Genomic DNA, 26,239 nt, shown 5'->3' with positions numbered 1-26,239 from the left:
GGAGATAGGCTATATGAACAGTGTGAACGAAGTAGTACCCTTATGTGAGTAGGTCTATACTGTCTTTCTTAGCCCTTACCGTTAAAAAAAAAACATTATCTAGAATAAACTGATCCATCAGATTTTTTACTGAATCAACTTTCTTCAATGAATATGACTTTAATTGCTGCTAGATCGCCCGTTGATACCTTACAGGTGGGTCCTTTGTGTTGTTTTAGAAAGGCTGAACGCCCACAAATATGGAATGTGGAATATTTAGTTTGACAACATTTTATCAGAAATAGTTATTACAACAGTTTCTTTTTCTCAATAAAAGTTTACTTTTGGACTTTACGACGCTCTGGAGTTATTGAAGATGTTGAACTCGTGGTGTGAGCACTACTGGAATAGAATTGGGGCGGGAGACCACATTGTTACAGCCTCACAAGCTGTGGTGGAAAATGCACCTGTGGTTTGACCTGAATCAGAAATGTGTACGCTGATGTGCTTCATCGCCATTTTCTCAGTACAGCACGTCATCATTCTGCTAGGTTCCTCTGAATCTCCTGCGTGGGGTTCGCTGCTGCAAACTTTCTACATTTGCAAAATCAAAGACATCCAAACTTTCTGTGATCTAAGTTACACAAATGCTCAACAACACTGAGTTGAATATTTGGGTTACTTCCCAGCGCACTGATCACATAATAGTGGTTGCTTCATCCGTTGCCTTGAACAATGCAGTCAACCTCACAGTTCTCTATAAATTTTACATATACTTTGGGCACCAGATCTGATAAGATAAGGGAAACTGAAAACTGAAATAATTCATGCAAATGAGGTAAACTAGTGAAGTGCAACGTAGTGTGTCTCCGTTTCAAAGAGAGAGACTGAGAACATGAACCACGCCAAATGGGAATTGAATGCCTTTGCACACAACACGTTAAAGATGGCAGCAGCCTTCTTCAGTGAGCGGTGAGGTTTACGTTACCTTTGCAGGTATCCTGATCTGGATGTTTTCACAGCTGTGTCGACCAGTCCCTCTCTGCCGGCCATACAGTGGAAGAAAAACTCCTGAACACAACGACATCACACACGGAAAAGGAGAGAAAATGAGCCACATGGAAACAAGATTCACAGCATCGAGGAATCGTTCATTTTCACTATTTAATTCATTAAGTGAGCCCAGTGTGAGCAAGAGTCATAAGAGTGACTACTCTGATACATCGCTACAGGCCCCGCCGTTTAAAAATCGCCTTGGCAAAGCAGGTTAGCTAGAAAGGTGTGGTGTGCCTCTCACCTAGGGTTGTCACGATACCAGAATTATGACTTGGATACGATACCTGCCATAAGTATCACGATACCCGATACTTATGATACGATACCAGAATTCGATACAATACCACAAATACGATCCTGGTATATTTATCTATACTAGTAATAAATAAAACATCTGTACGGTTCCCTTTTTTACCAGCTTGTTCCTGCCCAGCTTTTTGAACACTTAACAAATGGCATTAATATTAATGTTTAACCTCTTCGCATCTTTTGAGCCTCTCTCATATTTCCGCTGGCTTTCAACCACAGCTGAAGGGAACTCCGTCTCTGTGTTGCTGCTGACTCTGCTGCCATCTGTCTGACTGTCTGTGGGAGTGGGTGGGTAAACAATGCTTCATTTACTTGCATCGTGAGTTTGATATTTTCACTTCATATTTTATCTTAATTCATGGAATAATTCTTTTTCCTTAACTAAAAATAAAAATAATGAGCTCAAGCTCCACCCTCAGGCTCCACCAGCATGGAGCCATTTTGCATCAATTGTGTTTCATTTAGTGCACGTTTGTGTGCATTGTGACCTCATGATCATATCGGCTTGTTGTCAAACTAGGCTACGGCTACTCGTGTTAGCGGTATATGGCTGAGCTTGGGGGTGTTCATGTTTATAATCACATTTGCTTACCCGTCGTTCTTTGAACTCTTTGGAAAGTTGGGGGTGTCTGTCTGAAGGTGCTTTGCCGTGTTAGACGTGTTGCCTCACTTTGTCTGTGTGGCTTTGAAACACGTTTTGCAGACGGGTCTCTGTATGTCAGTGGACGGAAATGGGGTCCGTGTACACGGACCCCATTTCCGTTTTTTGGTTTGAAACGAAAAACGAGAACAACATGGTATTTCCGTATTGTCGTTTTTTCGACTGAACGGTAAACCAGACTATCAAAACGTACACGGACCTTGATGCATGTCTCCCCTGTGATCACTCTCTGTGAGTGCGCTGCCTGTTGCTGTGTGAGCGCTGGGCAGCCCCGCCCCCTTGCAGTCAATGCGTGTGTAAGAAATTTGAGCAAATAACTGTGTGATCAGTAGATATAATAAAAGTGTTTAATAATTCATAATTACGAATTCATAATTAGTCATAAACATAAGTGTTTTGGAAATGCATAATTAAGATAAGCAAGTGTTTTAGGATAAGCAGCTAGAAGTAGAATTTGAGACATGAAGCTTTTGCCAAAGTTGCAGAAGTTTAACGTTTATACTGAAGGATTATTATAGAAGGGATTAAGCAATAACTGACAGTCTTTGAATGTGCTAGGAGCTCAGGGAAAGAGAGTCATGAAGACAGGCGTTTACAGAAGTGCACAGGGAAGTTAGCTAACAGAAGTTGAGATAGCCGGAAGGGGAGGAGTTGCGAAGGGATATGAGGGCGGGAGATAGGAAGTGTTTTTCTGCCTCTTTTTAGCGTGTGGTTGTCTGGGACGGCTGTGTCCTGGGACCAGAGGTAGTTTTTTCCAAAGTGGGTTAATATTGTAATATTTCTTAGGAGTAATTTACTCCATTGTGTAACTGTAATCGTACTTGCATCAGTGGATTAAATTCCTTTTAATTGTAAACCAGTTTTGGTAGATTTATTGTTGCAGCGTGTCGACTGTCCAAAGCAGCCGGACACGTGCTCTGGCCTCCTCGCTGTGGAACAGACTCAAACTTCCACAAGAGCAGGCAGCATGACAGGGAGCAGAGCAGCGAGTGCGCTCTGATCGCGCCAATTTTAATGAAGTATCGATACTAAAAATATGCAAAATCGTATCGTTTTTAACGTACAGGTACCGCGGTACCTTTTTAGTATCGATACACCGTGCAACATTACTCTCACCTACTCTGTAGCTCTCTCACAGCCCAATTTAGGGGTCTTGTTGACGTGGAAAGAGGCTGAGAACCACTGCCCCACACAACACAAACACAGCTCTCCTCGTGTACCTGTGGTTTGATGCCCGTGAGGAACCTTCCAGAAATGAAGCCCCCAGCACTGGGGGCGGGGTCATATGGCTGGAAGCACGGCAAGGACTTCCCAGAAGGCATCAGTGGAGGCCTGCGGCCCTCCAACTCGATCTGGCCCAGTAGACATGAAATCTGAAACACACACACACACACAAACACACACACAGGGTAAGGGTATTTTTGGTTTAATAGCCTTCGGTTCATCTGGGTTTATTGACGTGTGGGGGAGGTACCTGCATGGTGTTTACAGTCGATCCTTTGGCTCCTGACTGGACCATCAGTTGGAGGTTGTTGTCTGGGAAAGACGTGTGGAGTCCGCCGGGCATGCACACCTACAAACACACACGCGATGCAAACAAAGCAGTCAAAAGAAGAACCCGGAAAGAAACGAACAACATCAATCTGGTGGCTGAGGCGATGCAGCAACATCAGACGCTGCCTCTGCACCACCTGAGAGGCATTGTTTACCTTAACGTACCAGCTATTACTTAAAAATGTGCACCATGAAACAGGTCTATGGACCTCATGCTCACCACCCCTGCAAGACAGTAGATCTAGGGGAACCGCTGGACTGATGTAATGAATGGATTAAAAAGGGGACATGTATGTTTGATGGCTACGTAGACAATCTGTACGATACTTTTCATAAATGTAGCTTGTCTCCAGAGACTCAACAGCTATCTGACTGATAGTGAACGTAAAAATAACAACCAAAAATAACCAATAAACCATCATGGTCTGAACAGACACATTACAGACTTAACACCAATACAAATAAATCACATTTGCATTTCGGAACGTAAAACAGCAAAAGCAACACAATACTCAGTCCAGCACTGCATGATGGGAAATGTGGGCCGTCGCTACACACATGCTGGCTACAGCGGTGCTGTAGCAACAAGCTCATGCAGTGATTTCAGTGACTGCACAGCTTTCAAAGTCTTCAGATCGCTGCACCGCTCACACGACATAACTTGCTGTCTTAAGGTCAATGTGGTTTTCACTCTACGTGACTGTGCGGCCACAGGTTGTCACACACCACATGATCTTTTGTCACGAAGACACATGCGAGAAGGGACACAGGCGTAGTCGTGCTTTATGATGTTGGCGTTGGAACACATGTTTACATAATAGCCTATTTCCATACGTAGATCAGTCACTGTGTTAGTCTTGTTTACTCATGCAAACATCAGACACACAGGTGGGCTACAACAAACACATTGTTCAGTGCCTTCTATTGAGCACCAACTTCGTGTTCACGTGCGTATTGTCAGAAAAAAAAACTGACTTGAAGTGTAAATAAACGCTTCAGTTGAGGTTGCAGTTACGTGAGACGCAGTGGAGAAGGAGCTTTAAATGGTAAGAAGACACTTCTGACACCCTCAGATCTAGACACGCACAGGCTGGATGGGAATGACTGAACGCGTCTTTTACCGTGTAATATAGGAGCAATATTTACGGGGATACAGTGATTTGCAACTTTAACAGAAAGTGGGACTGGGCCATAAAGTGGGGTCCATGACAGACACTAAATTTGGGGAAAGATCCTGCGGTGGAAACAACATACAAGATGTGCTTCTATTCCATTTCTCCATGCCGGTATTATGTCTGCCATTCGGATTGAGTGTGTCAGTCATCGTTCGCTGTACTGACTGTCAGTAGTAGTAGTAGTGATGGTGGTGCTTCTAGTAGTACTGGCAGGTTACCTTGTTGATGTCGTTGTTCACTTGGTTGGCCACTTCTTTGAACTTGTGGTCGGCCATGCTGAAGTCTTTCTGGTCCGGGTTGAGGTGAGCATCCTGCCAGCGGCTCTGGGCCTCATCTTGATCCACATTGGCGGGCAGGTTGAAGGCTGCCTGGAGGGCCTGAGACATGGCAAGGAAAAACATAAGAGCACTACATACGCCGCAGCAGGAAGTTATTTTCAGGGGAAAAGCGGCAAAGACCCACTGTGCACTACCGGCTCAGCAGAACAGCAGACACTGTTGTTTCTGCTGCCCCCAAGTGGCCAAAATGATCAGTTGCTGCAAGTTTATGGTTGCATTTGAAGCCACAATATGTACAATTAGACAAACCCAGCAGAAAGTTCAACTCAACAGATTAATAGGCACTCGGTTTATTTTACTGCATGTGTGTAGTACATATTTATCCCCAGAGGCCATGATGGAGCACCATGGGGCCCATGAACTACACCTTCACTGTAGCAGCCATTTTGGCCAGTGGCATCCACAGAGGAAGCACTGAATTTGACAAAGCTGCGTTTTGTATTCTAAATACTCACTCGGTGGAGTAGTGCCTTTTATGTCATTATAATATATATATGACATTTGGTTTGAATAACACAAAATCGTTCCTGAAATACTTAAAACTATTGAGCATTTTCTGATTTTATCAAAAACATGTGGGCAGAATAATTTGACTTTCATGACTCACGTGTTTGTTAATATCAATGTGGAACGTAATGTTTATCATATCTGGATACATGATTTAATTATGATACGATTCCACTAAAAGACGATATAAATGATATTGAATTGTCACCCCCAGCCTGGAGATGATGGAAACAAATCTGATGCTTTTACTCACTCTGGTGCCAATCTGCAGAGATTCTGCAATGATTTTTTTCCTCTTCCTGTTGGCGGCTGGTTTCACCAGGATGTCTTCCACACCTAGACACAAGCACACAAAAGTTGAGTAATCGTACAGAAAAAGTGACAGACTTAAACCAGTAATGCCGTCTAGAATACGTCCGTCAGGAGAGCAACAAATGGCTTGGCATGTACATGAACTGTATCTGGGCTCTCACCCAAAGTGAAGCCTCTGTACAGCTGCAGGTAAGCAGTGAAGAGTCGAGCCAGACAGCTGAGCAGCTTGCCGCTGGTCTGCCCTCCGTACAGCTCGTAGCAGCAGTGGACCAGGCCGTAGGCTGACGAGCCGTAGTGGGCTTTGTCCAGAACCCCCACCAACAGCTCGCCCTGACGAATCACCACCTGGGAAATGGCGAAAGAGGGGTAAATACATTTCATTGTTTACGTTACGTTTGGTGTTAATTCATTATTTGATGCCACGAATAGGGAGTGTGGCATCATGATTGACAGGTGCGAGTGACGGCAGCTCCGAGTAAGGTAGTCACAGAGCGGGAGACTCGGGAAATGGCCCTTCGCTAAGTCCCGCCCCTCGAACACAGACTGGCCAATCATAGCGTAGCATCGGCCAGCTCTGACAAGAGTCCCAAAACTATCCGACTCTGCTTTTAGACTCTGGTGCAGTCGGATTTTTCAGATTTTCTTAATTTTCAGGCTGGTTTTGTGGATTTGGAGCTAGTCATGGCTAAACGTTGTGTAACTGTGATACTCGCTACCCGGAGAGGTTGGAAGGAGAGGAACTTTTCTAAAACGTTACGTTTCTACGTAAAAACCAGGGGATCTATGGGGACGTGGTCATTTTTACACTGTGATCTGCAGGCTTCTATCTTTAGAACCTGTTGCAACATGTGGCAATTTGATCATGAATGTTTTAATAGAGATATTACAGCTAAGTGTCTCTCTGGCCAAACAGTTACCACGGTGCTCACATCAGTTAAGTGCAGCAGCTCGGTCGCTCTCACACGAACAGGCTGAGGCCGGGCTGGCAATTGGCATCCGAAATATGTCACCAGCGCAAGATGGACCAGGATGGACCAGGTAAAGATGTTTTGTATTCATTAAAGTACTGCAGGAGGAAGTGTGTGTGTGTAGTACATATTTATCCCCAGAGGCCATGATGGAGCACCATGGGGCCCATGAACTACACCTTCACTGTAGCAGCTATTTTGGCCAGTGGCATCCACGGAGGAGGAAGCACTGAATTTGACACGGCTGCGTTGTATTCTAAATACTTACTTTGTGTGGATTAGTGCCTTTTATGTCTTCCCTATGTTCATTGGTTTGAATTACACAAAATCTCTCACAAAGACTCAACGCCATACGTCATGCTACAGGTAATTTCATGTCCACAACATATATCACATTATAGCAGGTTTTCTGATCATCTCAGAAATTGTCGATGTTGAAATACTTAAAACTATTGAGTATTTTCTGATTTGATCAAAAACATGTGGGTAAAATAATTAGATTTTCTGAGAAACTTGAGTCATGCGTTTGTTAATATCAATTTAGACAATGTAATGGTGTGTCATGATATCTGGATACATGATTTAATTATGATATGATTCCACGAAAAGACAACAAATGATATTGAATCATCGCCCAGCCTGGAGACAATGCTTTAACTCACTCTGGAGATGCGGCGTCCATCTCTATAGACAGTCTATGTTTGGCACATGTCTTGTGTGTGTGAGTGTACCTGTGAGTCACACATGCTGTCAGGGTTGTATCCTGGAGCAGCTCGTGGTGGGACTTGGATCCAAGCTTTGCTGGGGATTTTGGATTTGCCATTCAGGTTGAGAGGCACAGCATTCTGTGGGATTACATTCAGCAGGAGCGTCGACACCACCTGCAACAATCACCACATCAATGACACAATGGTAAATGAGTTCGCAGAGGCGTTACAGTCATGTACATTATGGACACACTCATAGTTTTCTAGTACAGTCACATTGATATTTCACTTCTCTCTTCCACATAAACACAAAATCAGACGTGTGCTCGCTCGCAGGAGGTTACTTTTTTGCTACAACAAGCAGAATTGAGTATCGCTCTGTTATCGTAGACATGTTGGGATTATCATCGTGGCATTATCGCGTTGAACGACAACCTCAAGCCCAGTCAAAAGTTACATTACCTGCTTTCCTGTCCAGAGTTGCTGTGGTTTGAGTATGGCCGGCGGCAGCAGTGTAACTCTGCCTGGTTTGTCAGTGAGTCCTCTGTACACCAACTCTATGTACTGGACTCGGGTGAAGAAACAGCCTCGTATCGTCATCCTCGTACCGGACACCATGTGGTCCTGGATCAGACCCGCGAGAGGTTTACCATCCTAAAGAGAGAGAGCGAGAGAGAAACATGAGCGCTGACCTGTGTGCGCTGTTAGGAATGTGTCGGCCACGAACAGCTGCCTGCTACGGAGCACAATCACGTCTGATTTTGCCCAGTGACAGCTACGCCGGCACCGTCTTCATAGATAACGTCACAACCGTGCAAGATGCAGTCATGAAACATTACAGGTGTGGTGTTGACATCATAATGAAGGTCAAGTTCGAAGATGGGCGTGGCCTGAGCAAGGAAACACCCCGGTAATTTGGTGCGTGAACGGTGTGATCCTGACACAAGATGGTCTTCAGTTATTATTAAGAGTCTGTCAACATTACAGAACGGACACTACAGAGAATCCTTTAACCTTTTATTTGATCTGATCAGTTTGTTACCGGTCGAACCACGTATCGCTCAAGGAGAAGTCTCATTCTAAAATCTCGTGGTGACTTGTTGCCATAAGACAACATAGGAAACGTGAGAGAGTTAAAAAAAGAGGAGTCCAGGAAATAGTTTGTTGTGTGGGAGTACGTGTTCGACAACGTGGATGAGGACTAACTCTCACGCGAGACTTAACAGACAATATCAGCTTCAGTTGTGTGTATGGTTTTGTAGACACTCTTCACCGGTTCAGTTCATTTGATTACATGCGTGTGTGTGTGTGTGTGTAGTACATATTTATCCCCAGAGGCCATGATGGAGCACCATGGGGCCCATGAACTACACCTTCACTGTAGCAGCCATTTTGGCCAGTGGCATCCACGGAGGAGGAAGCACTGAATTTGACACGGCTGCGTTTGGGTAGTACGAACATAAGTCTATTATCAAGACAGACAGTTTGTGTCATGGCACCTTTGTAGAAATAACCCGATACAGTAAACCCAAAACTCTGGGGTTGTTCAGTCGGGGTCTGTTTAGTCTGGCCTTTTCGAATGTAACGTTTCAGAAACAGATTTCTCCTTCCAACCTCTCTGGACACGAGTATCAGTGTTACATAACGTTTAACCGTGACTAGCTCTAAATCCACCAAACCAGGATGAGAACTAGGATGGTCTCAAATGACAGATGAATCTACAGAGCACAGCTGGATAGTTGTCGGACCCTGGTTGATGCTACGCAACGATTGGCCATCCTACGTTTGAGGGGCAGGACTTAGCGAAGGGTCAACTGAAGAAGAAAAAGGTTAATTTGCATGCAACAATTAGCCGACACTAATTACTGGCTATGTAATGTAAATTAATGTGCCACATAGCAGTATCACTAAGTCATTTCGATAGCGGCACTGAGAAAAACAGAGAACAGCACATGTTTGTGATTTTAGGAAGTTCCACCTGTACTCAGCTTAGTTATCCAGACAGTGTAACCCTGCTGTCTGAAACAGTACTCCGGTCGAATGGAACTAGACAGACCATTTAGCTATTGCAATATCGAAACACTCAATTATAAGCCTGATGAAATAATGAGTTAAAACAGCACAGATTAAAAATGTAAAACTTTAGATTGACAACTATTGGTACCGCGTCTATATACCAACCTTGGGGACGAGGTACTGCTGGTCAGTGCTGACTAACGTGTAGGCCTCTGCTCTGCCCAGCTCACTTTGAGGGAAGTGCGCGTTCATCTCATCTCCATCAAAGTCAGCGTTGTACGCCTTGCAGTTGGCATAGTGGAGCCTCAGCACCTGCAGCATCAAATGAAGACAAAACAGCAATTTGTTATACATCATATGTTGATTTCTAACACACAACAGAAGGAATGAGCCTGGACCGAACAGATGGTACCTTCTCTCCTGGTAAGATGCGTGCACAGTGGGCTTGTATGGAGGGTCTGTGCAGAGTTGGCTGTCTGTTGAGTAACAAAACATCTCCGTTCTTTATATGACGCTTCACCTGGACAGACAGAAGGACACCGACAATGTACGGTCAACTCTCACTGGAGGGTACACAAGGCTTCGTGTCTGTGCACTACAACCATTACACATCACAGTATGGGACTTACTATCTTCATGGGCATCTTATGTGGACCGGGGCAGGGCGTCAGCAGTTGTTTGGCAACGGCTTCTCTCTGTGCAAGGCTGGTGGGCGACAGGATGGTTTCCCTACCGTCCTCGTTTATCACCATGGACGCACCGGGGTGGACGTCGGGTCCGTTGAGGACGGCCTGACGAAGCTCCTTCACGTTCCACGGGGTGACGGGCTGCGGGTAGGTCAGCTTGGTGGCAAACACCTGCACAAGGATGGGCGAGACGGAGAGCTCCATTCAATCCGGCAGATGACCTCGTCGCACATAATTTGCTCAATTGTCTCATTGACTCTCACCTTTTCGAGTCCGCCACTTGCCGTAAGTCAGTTTAGTTCATATAAACGTTAGCCTCCTATAATGGTCGCAATGGCGACGATACAATGTCCGTTCTACTCCTGGCACTCTTTTTGAAATGATCAGAAACGGAGTCAAGACGTACCATAGGTAGGCCGATCTCGTTGGTCTCGATGTACATGTCTGGACAGATGACAGATCGTGCAGCGTAGTCCACTCGTTTCCCCATCATGTGTTTGCGGAACAATCCGTCCTTCTTCTCCAAGATCTGGCAGAGGAGCAGAGACAATTCAGAAACTGGCTTTGTTCGTCTTCTTTTGGCAAACAAGGCTTGTTACATTGCTACATGCTGCTAAACGGTTTCATGTAACCGATTGTTGGACCAGGTTATGATTTGTTTAGTTTGTTGGAGTGTTATTACATCAGATCGCTGTGGTTATTTGTTGATAGGATGGGGAAGAAGCAGCTGGAAAAACATAGTGATCTCACATTAAAACGGGTCGTGATGCACAGTGCTGGTTGTGTGTCCGATACCTGTCTGATTCCAGGGTATTTCTCCATCACCAATTTGTCCATGTCGCTGTCAAAGACGATGTTGATGTGGGTCTGTAGTCGCACCCAGGTGTTGTAGAGTTTATCCATTACAGTCACTCCGGGGATATTTATCAAAAATGTCTGGTCCGTCTGGTCCGTCTGTTCAGGAGCCTGAGAAGGGACAAGAGGGGACAGGTTGACATGTTGTTGACATGTTGCTGACAACCCCGTTTGGTTGACTGTAGCACAAAAAAATTAAATAAAATCAAGATCTTTGCAGCTGTGCCTTATTATACACAAACATGAATTTTAAAAAAAGGTAAGAAGAACAACTGTGAGGACCGAGGGCAACACTGCAACATCTCAGACACACACACACTTCCTCTTACCTCCTCCTCCTGCACAGTTTTCTCCCCTGCTATGAGAGCCAGAAGTTTCCTTATGACTCCACAGTCCTTCATGACGGCCTGCATGTTGACCGTCTGACCGTTTGTAAACATCTGGTCGCCCAGTCGATTAATTGGACGATACCTGACAGGAAGAGGAGGGGTGTGACAAAGCAGTATGGTTACACTACCTCTGCTAACATCAATACTGTTGAGATTAGGCTTTATGATGACACAATATCAATACGTCCACTACGACACTGTAATCCTATGTTAAACAGATTGTAACCTGATTGTGAACAGACAGTTTGAACACGCTCCTTTTGATTCTATTCTGCCTGAGAACTTCTCGTCAAACGTGATAGTGTTGTAGCGGTTGTTCAGGAGGTCACGACTAATGTTTGTGCACTTTTATACTGCCAGTGGCTCAATGCACGGTGTGTGAGATGGTTCGGTCCATAGACATTGAATAGCAGTAGAAAGGACATTTAACTGAAGGAAAGAAAATGGCGTCTGCTGTTAGTCATTATGGTGACGACACGTTAGCGGGGCCGGAAAGTGTTGTGGCTCGTTAGCTTAGCTATGTAGCTTATCCTCCCCCGGAGAGAGGAGGAAGGACCGTTAGATCCAACACTGCCGCTAGCTAGCCAGATTTCCGCTAGTTAGCTAGCTAGCTAGCTGGTTTGCTGATTCCACAATACTAGTGCTACACTGGTTGCAGTAAATGAGCCTTGTGCTTGTTTAAATCGTTACTACAAAACTTTACGTCAGTGAGTCTGCTACTTGCTGTAAGTCTGTTTCCTTTATTGGGAAGTTAGCCCGCTACAACAGTCAAAACAATGGCCGCCGCTCTGACCATCCTGATACGTTGCTTGTACTTCTACTTCATTTCTATGGTTGCGTCACACTGTACCTGCACGGTGGGACCACCATCATCTCCAGGAAGAAGAGGTCTGGATAGAAACCTTCCTCTCCCTCCTTCGACATCGTCCCCTCCTCCAGCCCAGCGAACAGACACTTCAAGAAGAAGCCTGGAACAAAGAAAGGAGATAAGAATGATTCCTTCTAACAGACAAAAGCGATTGAAGTTGTGGCCTTCTTTCCAACTCTGACATTAAACAATATGGCACTTTCTTCATATGCTTCTTTTCAAATCAAATACCATTCAAGTAACTTGGCACACTTCAAATACTCCCATTCAAATGTGTCTACATGATCTAAACTGGCCCTTTAACCAGGTTCATTTTGTTTGGGCCTACCTTCTTTCCCCCACAGTTTGTTGATGTGCTCTCTAGCAGTGCTAGCCGTCAGGTAGACTCTCTTTCCAGCCATCAGTTTGTCTACGGGAAGACAGAAACAAAACCCAGTTGACATCTATTTACTGTCTGTGTGTGCGTGTATAGGCTGGGCTTACAATGGGTGCCATGTTGGTGGTCTCTTTCCCACTCCGGCACTCAGACGTCAACAATACGTTGAGTCTCAGTCTCCTCCAGCCTGCATAACTGTTGGCACAATAATGGACAGCATGTGCACATGTGCTATACGAGCTATTTCTTTCTTTAAATTATCACTAACCATCAGTGGGCTTCACTCCTGATGGCATTGTCACAATCAGCTTACTGTTGTGTTCACGGCGCACTGTAACCCTGCCGCTCCTAACACACACACACACACACACACACACACACACACACACACACACACACACACACACACACACACACACACACACACACACACACACACACACACACACACACGCGCACGATTAGGAATTTCACAATAATCTATGCAAAACATCAAGCAACCTATATTTTCAGCCTCTTGTTAAGCAAATTTACCCATTTACACATCAGTAAGGTTGACTTCATTATAAGCATACTACAACACAAATATAGTGGACAGCAGTGGACACTTCCTCCTGTGTATTTCACTGTGGTCATATACTTCTGGTGGCCAGTGGGAGATTAGTCCTCAGTGTGCCATTTCATTGTACAACCCACAGACCATAACAGCTGGTACACAGTAGAGTATATACACGTCTGCAAGTATAGAGAGTATTATAGCTCAACATTAAAGGAGAACCAGGCTCAATGCGACACTACTTTTATCAAGTTACCTGCAGTAAGGGCACTTCCTAGATTTCATGTGGATCCTCCAGAAGTCCTTGATCAAACTGTTCTTCTTTTCAACAAGGTGCTTGATCTGACAAAAAGACAAGAATTAGGACAGTGTGCCTCCATGAGGACTGCATGGTGTGCAACAGTACGCTTACGGTTGCACACACTACACTGTGTGAGATGCTCACTTAGTCATTTTACTAAGTGATTTAAAGGTTAGCAGGTTTGTTTGAGCTAAATGCAATACCTGGGAGGGTTTCTGGACAATATCTGTCACTTTTAAATAAGATTAACTTTCTTGCACTTAAAGTATATATATATACACATATACACAAGTCTGTTTTATGTAATATGATTTTGTTATCTACGTATTTATTCATATTATGTACCTCTTATAATGTTGTTTGTTAACTGAATGTGTGAGTGTGTACTCACCGGTTTGGTGTTTTCTGAACCCTCGGCGTTCACTCCAACTATCGTGTCTGTAAACTGCTTCAGCACCAGCTGGATCTCATCTCCACTGGCTTGGGGATTCTCTTCCAGGTGCTAACACACACAATTCACACAAATGAGTAGGTAAAGTATAAACGGAGATCTAGACTAACACATCCACAGTAAATAAGAAATGCTATCCAACACAACACACAAAAATAACAACATTAAAATCCCCTCCTCCACATCAATGGATAAGTATTGCAATGATGAATAATAGTTGATGTATTTTTGGGGATAACGTGTGCTTTAGTCTGCCCTGACTAGTCTCCAAAGAAAGTTCTACACCCACCTGGTGGAGAACGTGATCTATTTGGTAGACCTCCTGCATGGCCCCATGGCCCAATAACCTCAGCTGGTTCAGCAGCAGGTGGATGGCAGCTCTGGGACACATTAACATGTGACACGAAAGACAGGAACCACGAATAAACAGGTAGAGTTTCTGATGCAGGAGAGTAGGAGGAGGTGAGAGAAAAGCATACAAAATATTAGAAACTTTTACAAAGGCAGGAGGATTAAAACTAGGGGTGTCACGGATCACAAACCTCACGGTTCGGTTCGGATCACGGTTCAGGAGTCACGGTTCGGATCATTTTTCGGATCAACAAAGAAAAGGGGAGGAGACAAATATAACTTTGCTTTCCATTGATTAATTAAAGAACTTCAAGAACACTTAAAGCAAAGAACTTTGGGCTATAGTCTTACATGAAAACAAAAATATTGAAGATGTCCAATTTGAAACAAAATGAAATAAATAAATAAAAATAATACATTCAAGAATTCTGTTAAGTTTAAGTGCAACATGAGGTATGTTGATATCCTCGTCCTTTCATCAATATTGAAAGAAAGAAACAGCCAGTGAGCTAGCTTCCACTGTTTACACTGAACTGAACTGCTCAGCAACAACTTGGGTCTGTGTTTACTTCCTGTCCGGTTATGTCATTCAAATACACAATAATGTTTACCATTACTGTGACATTATTTTCAAAAAGATGAGAATATCTCCATTGTCTGGGGAGAGGGTCGACCTTTCTGTGGTGACTGGAATATGATTGGGCCTGTCTAGCTTCACTCTGATGCTTCTGTCAGCACCTGAACCAGGTGTGTGTGTGTGTGCGTGTCTGTGTGACTCTCTCAGAGGGGGCGTGTCTACAGCACCGGACTAAGAATCACTCCTCATAGCGGTCTGGAACAGCTTCACACTGAAGTGGGTGCGTGAGTGGATTTCGTAGCGTGGCTCAAGCATTTTAACCAGATTTTCTACACCGGAGTGTCCCCGTCGCTGACATGCCCGATGTTTTGCCGTTGTCGCGTGTCTCTCTCTTTAAATAACGCCTACATACCGTAACGCTTTGTCCACCACCCTCATCCGTCATTGTACGTTACAGGGAAGACAAAATGTTCCCAAACTTGCGACTTAAATGACGCCGCGGCTTCTGACGTTCCTCCGCTCGCCATGACGCCACCGTTAAATGCTTCTAACCTGCTCCGTTCACGTGAACACACTACTGCTTTATATCTGTTCACTGACACTCTGCATTGATATTCGGGGACTTGTTACTTGAAAAGGAACAGCAACAGTAGAACTTTACACACTATGATGATTACACTGTAAAAAAGAAATAAAAATACTCGATTGATCCGCGGTTCAGGAGTGATCCGAACCGTGAGGGGTGATCCGAACGGATCACGGATCGATCCGTGACACCACTAATTAGAACATTAGACAGTGGTTACCAGTGGTAATAAATACCAAAAAGCGTATTCATATAGTATGTCATATCGTACGTTAACCCCTCAGGCTGGTCCATCAATACCGGTATCACACCCTGTATTATTGAGTCATAAACATGTGTGTGCATCTGTGGCCATGCTTACGTCAAAGAACAGCGGGTTGTACACAGGTAGAGGTAGCTCTACATGTCCCAGGTGTCCTGGACAGTTGTTGAAGTCCTGACAGCAGGTTGAACACACCTGGCAAAAACAATATCAGAGAGCAACATGAAAAATATGTATAATTTTAAGTGCTCCGCGAAAGTTAGGGCTCTCAATCTTAAACTTTACACACACAGGTACAACGACAAGTCAGGAACAGGCGGATCTATAGCATGCAGCTCTATCATCACCGTATCTGCAACACACAGGATGTATGGTATGTGATTTTCAGTGGAGACGTACCTCTTTGTTGTCTGCTGGTCCGAGGGCCAGATCGTACAGGCTGTTCGGGGCCACGTTCCCAACACCATCGAGGAGCCTGAAGTTAGTGATCACTTTCACACTCAGCTTCCTGCACAGGAGATGAGAAGAATGCTTTATGAGAACCATGTAACTGCTTCCACAATTATACAGGATTCTCAGCAACTTTTGGGCTATTCTATGATATCAGGGGATAACTGGTAGCTTTATCATATGGGTGTTATCAGTATTTCAGTGGTTAAGTGTCATCTTGATAGGCGCCTACAGGGCTGAACCAATGTAGCCTAAAATCTGAATAAACAACAAAAAGACAGGGGTATGAATTAAAAAATGGGGTAACGTTAATATTTAAAAAAAGTATTTAAAACATTGACGTAGCAACTCCTAGCTATGTATCTGTGTGATTAGCGAGAGGAGTGCTGGAACATAGCGTGATAGCATGCTGACACGAGCAGGCATGTTGTTTTGAACTCATGTTAGCTGGTTTACAAGCTATCGCTCACCTTATCTCTTCGGCAGAGTACATGCCAAACGACATGCCCTCCAGTTGCCGCCATGGCACGTCTTTTTCAAATAACATTTTGGAGAATTAGCCACACTTTAGGCTGGTTATTGATATAAATTCATGGCGTACAGTTTGACCACATGCGACGTAAAGTTGATCCTGTTCTGCACGTGGGACCGTCAGACCAAGCGTAAGATTAGAGGGGAGACAGAAATGCAGAGGACTAGGCTTTTACACACACTTTAGGCATACTGTCCTCTTAAAATGACTGATTCCATATTAAAATCAAAGCTGGCTCGATGTTACGTGTTCATAGAATGTACTATGTCTTCAAAATACAACGTGCTATATTTCATCTCTCCCCGTTTCTCTGCCCAGATGGTTTCTTCCTCCCAGAAGCCTTCACTTTGTAACAACATGGCGGCGCCCGGACGGCATGTAGGGCATTATATTCAAAGAAACACACAGTTTTTGCGAAATAATTTCGAGCAGTTATGGAGTCATCGGTAAGACCGCTGTGCTTTAAAGCAGAATGTTACTCAGTCGACTTAATTATCTTTTAATTTGAGTGACTACATTCATCTTACAGATGCAGCTAGCATCATTTGACAGGAGGTCATGTATTTATGAAGCTACGTCACTGCAGCTCATTTTCTTATATTTAAGCAGGTGTGAGGAGTGTTAGGCATGCAAACTGTGTTATACCTAAATAATTTGACACGGTTTATATTTGTCAGTTATCAGAACATGGTGCTTTTCCAACATGGCAAATGATGCGTGCCAGTCATCCTCTCTGTACCTCATACACCCTTTTAAACATGTTATCGTGGACACGTCCTTCCTCAGCATGTTTGATTTACAGTGCAGTATTTGCAACAAGGGGATCTATGAACCAACACGATTTCTTTTTTCTTTCCAGGAGTTTTGGTTGGTCTCCAGCTCTGCGACAACAAGCTGCAGAAGCGAATAAAGGTAATCTGGAATAATAATTTTGGATGATATATTTAATCGAGAACATGTATATATGATCACGGAGAAATGCTACCACCAATAAATACAATGTCCCACTGTTTAGGAAATAATGTATCCTTGTTAGCCTTAAAAGAAAAGGAAACAAACTATAAGCATGACCCATTTTTAAAGATTTTCATTGTCAGCAGGAACCAAAGGGCTTGAGGATGAGCAACTGACAGGGTTAAGAATTTGGAAAGTATAGAGAGATGGACAAACATATTGTTGGTTTTCGTCTTAGTGGGTTTGTTGACAAATAGACAGATTATTCAAAGGAATTAATTTATTGAGACCTGTTAGATTTGACCAAATCAACCATTACCTACATCAGAGGCCAGGCGGTATTTATACTTGACTGTAATAAATCAGTGATGTTAAATCCCAGCATTGCATCGTTGCAGAATCTACAGATGCTTTTGTCATCCCCAGGAAGAAAACATGGTACGTGTCCATCACTGCAACATGACGTCTCATAGAGCTTCTTTAAAAAGCAGTTTAAAATCAAGTCAGCCGAGTATTTACACTTGCATAAATGTCTAGAAACACACCTGTGAGTTAAAGTCACTTCTTTCTTGAACAGGAGCAAGGAGGCCGTGCTGGAGGCTCTGGCTTCGACTGTCGGCAGGGTGAGAGCTCCTTGGCATCCCTCTCTCTGATGATCGTTCAGTGTGGATGTTTACTTGCGTATCCGTCTGTCTGTGTGTTTTATTTTCTTCTTCTCTCCTTCCAGGATCCTACAGCACATCCCTACTATTTCCAGGATGACCCGTACCTCTCTCCCAGGACCTCCTCTGAGTTTGTACGTGAACAAAAACAGACACGCTAAACTTTCCACTGGCTTTGTGTTACTCGGCTGGCTTATTTTAGTTTTCTGTTCTGAAATCAGTCACTTGTCATTTATATTCCCCTATAAAGGGACCTCTGCTACCGTTGTTACTTCCTAATGATCGGTCCATTTCTTCTTCTTGTATTTCAGGTCATAACCGTTTTAACACCTGCTATGTATTTATGTTAATGCCCCCATTGAGAACACAGATGTGGTCAAACACAGGATGCAGAACTAATGAATCGGTGCAAGCAGCTCAGATTGCTGTTGTATCCACAATCACAGTAAAGAGAGCTCCCTGGGTTGTTATTTAGTAATTGATCATGTGACATCGTCCCTCTCTCTGCAGAGGCTGTACTCTCTCTCTCAGGAGTCTGGCAGATCCGCGGCCAAATACTTTGTCGACAGCAATCCCAAGTTCTTCACCAAAGACTTTGCTGAGCCACATATACCAGTAAGAAACACACATCTTCTCCAGCGAGGGAACACGTAGAGAGGGCTGGATAGTGTCTAGTCACAGGTGTGAGTAATTAAGGGGATTGAAATCAAACATCAGCAGGATACAAAAAGAAGTGCTGGAAGTTAAACTGTAGCTTTACTCTCAGGGCAAACGTATCTTCTTTGGTTTCACTTTAATATTTGAAACAATGCTGATGTAACACATTAAAATATCTAGTGATATTGTTTGATTCCTATTGTGTGCGTGTGTGTGTGTGCGTGTGCGTGTGTGTAGTGTCTGATGCCAGAGACTGTGTCACTGCTACTTGAGGAGATGAGTGAGGAGGCACTGAAGGAACGAATCAGCTTGAGGAAAGTTACAGCCGCTGTCGACATGTATGATCAACTGCTGCAAGCTGGTGAGAGAGCGAGCACACACACACACACACACACACACACACTCTCTTTCTCTGTTTATGGGATGCTGCTACATCAATTCTTCAATTCTTTCAGGCACAGCGATCTCTGTGGAAACGACCCATGAGCTGTTGGATCTGATCTGTCTCTACTGTGACAGAGACCCTGTCCAGGAGGAAGGAGCGCAGGCAGAGGACAAGGTGAGTCCTCCCCTGACCCCAACCTCAGGGGGATGCTCAGACACCGACAATTATTTTCATTATCAATTAGCTGCCAATTATTTCAACAAGTCCAACATGACATTTGAAAGTGTTTTTCTGTTTTGTCCCAACAACTGTCCAAACGGCAAAAATATTCAGTTCAGTTCAAGAGAAAAAAATCAAGAAAACATGGGTTTTTGTTGCAGCGAGTAAAGTAATGAATGAGCCTCATTCAGCGGGAGACTTGAGACGTCATAGTAGTACTGCACTGTGTATGTGTGCTTACTCTCGTGTGTCTCTGTGTCTTCAGGAGGAGTCAGCAGAGGAGGCGAGGAGACGGAAAGGGAGGTTCCGTCGGCCTTCAGACCTGCTGAGGTTCACCTGGAGAGAGAACAGCAACGCAGAGAGAATCTTCAACCTGCTGCCAGAGAGAGACACGCGCTGTTACTCTGCACTCATCAGAGGCATGGTGAAGGTACGCACAGCTTCATCGCTGGTGTGGTGCACACTGGAAGGGCCTCTTCATGGTTTATTGGGATTGTTGCTGCATCTGCTGCAGACTGAGTGTCTTGTCTGTCTCTTCCCCAGCATGGAGCCTATGCGAAGGCCTTCAGCATGTACACAGACATGCTTAACAACAGAGTGACCGGTGAGTGGCCAGAGAAAGTAGCGCATTAGATGTATACACCACGTTAATGGCAATATTTTGAGTAGAAATTGTCGGTTCAAGTGATGACACGTGCAGTTGTATTTTGTTTCTTTGCTTTAAAATTCAAATACAAAGTAGTCTGCAGCTCATTTGAATAACTTCTGCAATCCTTTTGATTTCTGTGGTTGAAAATGTCTTTATTCTTATTTCAAGAGGCAGTTTTGTGTTGTCGTCATGTTTCATTTGGATTTATCTGTGAAAGTGATATTTTGTTGAGTGTCATTTAGTGCAGTGCCCTTTATGATATGATCAGATATGCTAATAATCTTCAGTACACATCTAGACATCAGGTGCCTTCCCTGTTGGTTCACTGTCTTTCGATCTTCCCACAACTTAATTAACAGAAGCTTTGTTGAAATGAGCATTCAGTATGTTTGTTTTTAACCTTGTGTGTTGGTCGATGGTGCCAAAGAGTGACATTTTAAAACGGACAGCCTGCTGAAGTTTCTGCTCACCTTCTGTCTCCAGGTGACGTCCACGTCTTCAACGCTCTGATGTTGGCGGCTCCAGATGTCCGAGACAAATACAACGAGAGATGGGACCTCATCGCTGTAAGAGCCTTTTCACTGTCCCACTCAACGCATCACCAGGGCTCCTTGTAAAGTCTAACATTTATATTTTCAAATTTTCTTATCAAATTATTAAAAATTACATTTATTTCTTGTTTTGGGATCCCTAAAATATTTGATTAAAAAATATGATGAAATAAATACTCATTTGAATAAATTGTGTAGAAACTCATCATTTTAATATATATTTTTGTTTTAATAAAAACATACAAATAAATAAATATACCAGCCAGTAAAGCCCTGTTATGTAAATTAGAGTGATGAAATATTATATATATTGATTTATAATAATTTAGTTTAAAAAAAATCACAAATAATTGTTTCAGATATATTTATTCATATAATTTATTTAAAAAATACTTGTGTTTTTTATTCAATCTCCAAATATTTTGACAAAACTCTGATCAGGCTGTTGTGCAAATTGAAAATTTTGAAATTCTTTTAGCCATATTTGGTGGGAAAAGTCACTAATGTGGCAAGATGGCCCTCTCTGTCTGTCTGTCTGTCTGTCTGTCTGTCTGTCTGTGTCTCTGTCTCTCTGTCTGCAGGAGCTGTTGAACCAGATGAGTCAGCAGAAAGTTCAGCCCAACCTGCTCACCTTCAACAGTGTTCTCAAAGCTCTGAGACGCTGTGGCTATCTGGGCAAAACACAAGCTCTGCAGACGCTGAATGAGATGAAGGCTATGGGAATAGGTGACCACACACACACACACACGGGTACAGTAGTAAGACGACACCAGAACGATGGATGATCCATCGTCTTCTGTTGAAAACTAACTTTGTGTCTGTACGTGTTCAGCTCCCAGCCTGGCCTCCTTCGACCACGTGCTGGCGGTCTTTTCCAAATCAGGTAAACGGAGTGTGAGGCTCCATCATACCGACGCACTACTGCTACAGTCTCTGGTGTCGTCGTCTGACTTGCATTAAGCGGTTTTGTTTCCTCTCCAGCCTCCTCTGGCCAGGGCAACACTGACATTTTACAGGATGTGATGTCAGAGCTGGCAGGAAGCAGCTTCACCTGCCAGGACCCCAATGATGGTATGTTGCTGTGCATGCGTGTTATTATTCTACACATTTGATTTAAAGCGAGGGATGCACCGAACAGCTAGATCAGGTATCGGTGACAATGAGGCAGATCTGTTCAGTTCAATTCTATGTTCATGTAATATATACATGATATACTGGAACCTGTTCAGGGTTTGGCCTGTTTGTGGCAGCATTTCAAATATTTACAGTTGAATTGTAATTTCTGTTATTTCGAAGAAAGTTGCCGGCTCACAATTTGTTGTTCTCACAATAAATAACAATTCCACTTCCACGCAGTGAGGCGTACAGCTTATTGACGAAACACTGGTATCCGATCGGCACTCTGTATCACCTCAGGTCCTGGTTTCAGGACAGAAAAAGTCCAATTGGTGCATCGCTACTCAAACCCATAGTCTGTAAATAAGAAGTGGACTGTTAATACTCTCTCTCTTTCTTCCTAGTTCTCTTCTTCTCGAGCGCGATGAGAATAGTAAGTCATTTGTATTACTTGTTTAAATATTCATCACATATAGAGCTCTGCAAAGTGCAAGTCCTTTTTTAATGACGGAGTCTGAAGTGCACAGGTGGTTATTGTGAGCCTTGTTTTTTCATCAAGCTCGTCTGTCTTTTCATACTTTAGATGGATAACAGAGTTAATGTTACAATATAAATTACACCATTTTCTTAACATCCAATTCAATCAATCCTGCTCTCCTGTTTCTGAAGAACAATCATTTCTGTGTTTGTATTTGGATGTCGACTGGTTTGGACACTGATCTTTGACCACATTTAAATTGTCACGAGTATTTTAAGGCTTTTTAAAAGGCTGGTCTTAAAACATGCAGATACACTGATCCTGTCTTCCCATTCATTGTACATTTACATGGTTTCCTCTGACTGTTTTTTATCCCAACAGTGTTTGGATAATAAAGATGTAGAGCTGGGTTATAAGGTCCAGAGTCTAGTTGAACAGGGGGAGAACTGGAGGCTTCTGGGAGATTCCTACCAGCAGAGTATTTTTTAGTAAGTACAAAAACAACTCCCATCGACCGTAAACACATCCCCGTCCCTCCTGCATGTGGTCTCGGGGTGACAGCGGGAAACAACTGGGAGGTTCTGGTCAATGCATGAACCACATGTAAGATATAGGACGTAGATTCATGAGCCTCACAGCGGCCTGAAGCCTGGACTCTGGTGATTCTATCAATACTGTCGATGAGTTTCCACATTTCTGTCCTGTTTTTAACCTCTCCTCTCTTCTGTCCAGTGGTCGCTTCTTCAACCTGCTGTGTATGTTGGAGCACATCGACGTGGTGCTGAAGTGGTACAGACGGCTCATTCCCTCGGTCAGTACAGCTCTGTTCAAGCTGCACCACTCTAGACCATCTAATGCTGTATATGAAGAATCAATAACCCATTATGGGATAGTATGAGCTGCAGCTGGTACTTCACGCCATTATCAGGGTTCCCACGTGTCCCGGAAAACAGTTGAAACATGTGAAATGAGAGAAAATGTAAAATCCTCACTTCACTTTTGGACTTCCTTTAATTTGTCATACAAATGAATAGACTGCCCTCATCTTACCTCAGGATAATAAGGATAAGATGGATAATTAACCGTATAACTAAATATAATCATGCTTTATGGAAATGAACAGCATCTTGACTGTGTTTCCAGTTGTACTACCCGAACCCTCAGGGTCTGAGGGACCTGCTGCAGGCTCTGGACACAGACGGCCGCCTGGACCTGCTGCCTACAATATGGAAAGGTGAGTTTAAAGATAACCTGAGGGTTACAGGAATCAATCCCACTTGTTGTGGAAATGAACAGCATCCGTGTCTGTTTTTCCGAATCTCTCGTTCCAGACATCCGGTCTCTGGGTCACGACAACAAGTCCGATCTGGTGGAGGAGCTGCTCAGCCTGATGGCCAGGGACAGACACAGTCCTGAGGTCAGTAAAGGGGCGGGGCCGGTGTAACGCGATGAAGGGGATATGTCGTGTGTGACCAGACGGCTGCGTGTGTGTCCGCAGGTTCAGGAGGCGTTCGCCGTGTGTGCTCTGGACGTGAAGACTGCGTTTAGTGGAGACAGAGGGAGGCTCAGTCTGGAGTGGAGCAACGCCTCCCTCTCACACATCACCTCCCTGCTGCTGCGAGCCAACAACATCCAACAGGCCTGGTGAGAGAGTCGGTCCATCCACTGACACAAGAGCGCTCTACTAACCCTCACTGCCCGATCATGTTAAAAGACTTCTCCTCCATTGTGTCTGCAGGGAGATGCTGCAGCTCTTCAAATCCAAGAACAGAGTTCCTGAGTAAGTCTCCGCCTTCCACAGAGCTCTAATTGATGACATCATTTCACATTAAACAAAGAACATAATGCTGGTATTTTACTTTGAAAAACTACCATCATGGAAAAGTTTTTGTCGGCTCCGACATCTCAAACTTGTGGCGACAGGAGGTTTTCAACACAAACGGTAAACATGTCACCAGCACAAGGTGGTAAAAATGGAATTATGTTTTCATATAACGGTGAAGCACCACATGTAGAAATGTAACGGGCTCTGGATGCAACAGATAAAACAAGTTGTAGGAATGACGTTTGATCATTGGCTGCTTGTTCCCGCTGTGTTCTTCTCCAGAGAGGGGCTGTTGGAGGACTTCCTGTCGGCGTGCCGCAGCGTCGGCTCTCCCGACAGAGCAGTGGAGCTGGTCCAGCTGTCCGCAGCCTTCTGTCTGTCTACAACACCAAGACTGGCAAAGCAGACGCTGGCCCAGTTTGATGTGACGGAGGAGCAAAGGTGAGGAGTAGAGAGTCTAGACATTTGTACACGCCTGGAAACATAACGGGAAAAGAGGGTTTTTTGATAATAATTTCAGCATCTTTGTAGCATTTGAACTCAACATGATGTATCGTATGGATTTACTTTTCATGTTATTCTTCTGTCCCATCCAGAGCCGTGTTATCTGAGCTGGAGGCGACAGGAGAGCCCTCGGTCAACAGTGGGTGAACCGCGATGATGCCGATCTATCGATACAAAAATGTGATAATCCACGAGTGTGTTTCTGTTTCTATATCTGTGTAATAAAAATATATGTCCCGTAAATAAGATCTACACCTCTTGCAATGTTTTCTTTTGGTCCTCAGCTGGAGGCTGCCATTTCTCCTTCAGGGAGTGTTCAAGTCACTTTTCAGGGTCCTACCACATTGTGTCATATTTTACAGGTTCATTCCCACTCTGTGTGCATTCGACGATTCTTTTCAGCTCACCAGAATGTGACTGAGAGAGACCATACACCAGGGATGTGTATTTTTATGCATGACCATGAAGATGTGGTTTGGAGGGAAGGACGCAGAGGCAAATGTCTCTCGCTGATAACTGACCCAACTTCCTCAAATCACTGATAAGCCGCTTCCTTGTGCCTGTAATGCTGGTCTGGACATTTTCACTGTCCCGTTTTATCCGCGTAGACCTCCAGCAGGCTCAGCAGAGACATGCAGAGAAACAGGTGGTGGTGTGTGCAGGTGCAGGTATCCACTGGGTGTGTGTTTTTGCAGATTCTGAGGAATTTAAGGATAGCGTGTCTAGACAAGACAGGTGCCAGATGTGTGTGTGTGTGAGAGAGAGAGACACACACAACTTCATTTCTACATCACTCCAGCCTTTAGAAACACTGCTTTGAAATATAATTCAGAAACAAACTTGAATCTAATACATAAGGAAGCATAGTAATAGTGTTTATTGTGTTCATCTAGTGGCATTATTAGCAGCGATCCCACTCAATGCATGTAGAGGAAACATTGGTATCAAGTCGTGTGTGCCTCTATCAAAATGTTTTTTTTGTTCGACCAATCATGAGCCGAACTGTGGGTATGACCATATAAGGGCAAATGGGCTAAAGAGAGTGTGTGTGTGTGTGTGTGGGGTGTGGTGTGGGGAATTGTTCTGCCTAAAACCACACAAACAAATCCACTCGCTGCTACACGCTGATAACCGCAACAGGGTTGCCTTTCAAATGTAACACTCGCTTCTCTGTTGACCTGCTCAAGATAGTGGGGGGGGGGGGGGGCAACACAGTCACACCTTCCCTCATATGAACTCTCACATGCTCTCACACACGGAGATTTGAGAATTGTTAGCTTGCAAAAACAGGGTAGGTAGTTTTCTTTGTTCTGCTATTCATGCTTTTGTTCTTTTGTTGGACCCTTCTGTGATAAGTGCTGCAGGTGTTAAAGGAACAGTTCACTCCCAAATCAAAAAAATACACCTTTCCCCTCTT

The 26,239-nt window shown here is 44.0% G+C and overlaps 2 protein-coding genes across 2 annotated transcripts in view; one reads left to right on the top strand and one right to left on the bottom strand.

Moving 5' to 3' along the window:
• The window catches only part of polr1a (RNA polymerase I subunit A), a 29,382-nt gene extending 12,462 nt beyond the window's left edge, over positions 1-16,920 (bottom strand). Inside the window, exons 1-23 of the mRNA XM_079268185.1 lie at positions 16,761-16,920; positions 16,240-16,348; positions 15,940-16,035; positions 14,354-14,503; positions 14,005-14,115; positions 13,569-13,654; positions 13,025-13,104; positions 12,709-12,789; positions 12,363-12,480; positions 11,453-11,594; positions 11,064-11,234; positions 10,675-10,797; positions 10,212-10,439; positions 9,995-10,102; positions 9,748-9,894; positions 8,029-8,220; positions 7,591-7,740; positions 6,053-6,236; positions 5,833-5,915; positions 4,953-5,111; positions 3,480-3,578; positions 3,226-3,378; positions 968-1,050 (exon numbers count right to left, since the gene is read on the bottom strand). Of these exons, the coding sequence (XP_079124311.1) occupies positions 968-1,050; positions 3,226-3,378; positions 3,480-3,578; positions 4,953-5,111; positions 5,833-5,915; positions 6,053-6,236; positions 7,591-7,740; positions 8,029-8,220; positions 9,748-9,894; positions 9,995-10,102; positions 10,212-10,439; positions 10,675-10,797; positions 11,064-11,234; positions 11,453-11,594; positions 12,363-12,480; positions 12,709-12,789; positions 13,025-13,104; positions 13,569-13,654; positions 14,005-14,115; positions 14,354-14,503; positions 15,940-16,035; positions 16,240-16,348; positions 16,761-16,837 (2,930 nt within the window). The 5' untranslated portion in view covers positions 16,838-16,920. The remainder of the gene's footprint in view (positions 1-967; positions 1,051-3,225; positions 3,379-3,479; positions 3,579-4,952; positions 5,112-5,832; positions 5,916-6,052; positions 6,237-7,590; positions 7,741-8,028; positions 8,221-9,747; positions 9,895-9,994; positions 10,103-10,211; positions 10,440-10,674; positions 10,798-11,063; positions 11,235-11,452; positions 11,595-12,362; positions 12,481-12,708; positions 12,790-13,024; positions 13,105-13,568; positions 13,655-14,004; positions 14,116-14,353; positions 14,504-15,939; positions 16,036-16,239; positions 16,349-16,760) is intronic.
• A 220-nt stretch (positions 16,921-17,140) lies between these two features.
• On the top strand, positions 17,141-25,057 carry ptcd3 (pentatricopeptide repeat domain 3; the record flags this gene model as incomplete). Its single annotated transcript, XM_079268442.1, has 23 exons — positions 17,141-17,268; positions 17,682-17,734; positions 18,175-18,214; positions 18,354-18,399; positions 18,504-18,572; positions 18,949-19,053; positions 19,333-19,456; positions 19,551-19,654; positions 19,965-20,129; positions 20,243-20,303; positions 20,832-20,914; positions 21,481-21,625; positions 21,732-21,782; positions 21,881-21,970; positions 22,420-22,448; positions 22,875-22,981; positions 23,226-23,304; positions 23,637-23,727; positions 23,825-23,910; positions 23,992-24,137; positions 24,232-24,273; positions 24,601-24,759; positions 24,915-25,057. 23 exons carry the CDS (start codon positions 17,141-17,143, stop codon positions 24,967-24,969), a joined length of 2,058 nt encoding a protein of 685 aa, XP_079124568.1. The 3' UTR covers positions 24,970-25,057.
• Between the last annotated feature and the right edge of the window lie 1,182 nt (positions 25,058-26,239).

Source organism: Melanostigma gelatinosum, assembly GCF_949748355.1.
Source record: "Melanostigma gelatinosum genome assembly, chromosome: 5".
In the NCBI taxonomy this organism is placed as follows: Eukaryota; Metazoa; Chordata; class Actinopteri; order Perciformes; family Zoarcidae; genus Melanostigma; species Melanostigma gelatinosum.
The sequence above is the reverse complement of the archived record's forward strand: the minus strand, read 5'-3'. Positions and strand labels throughout refer to the sequence as shown.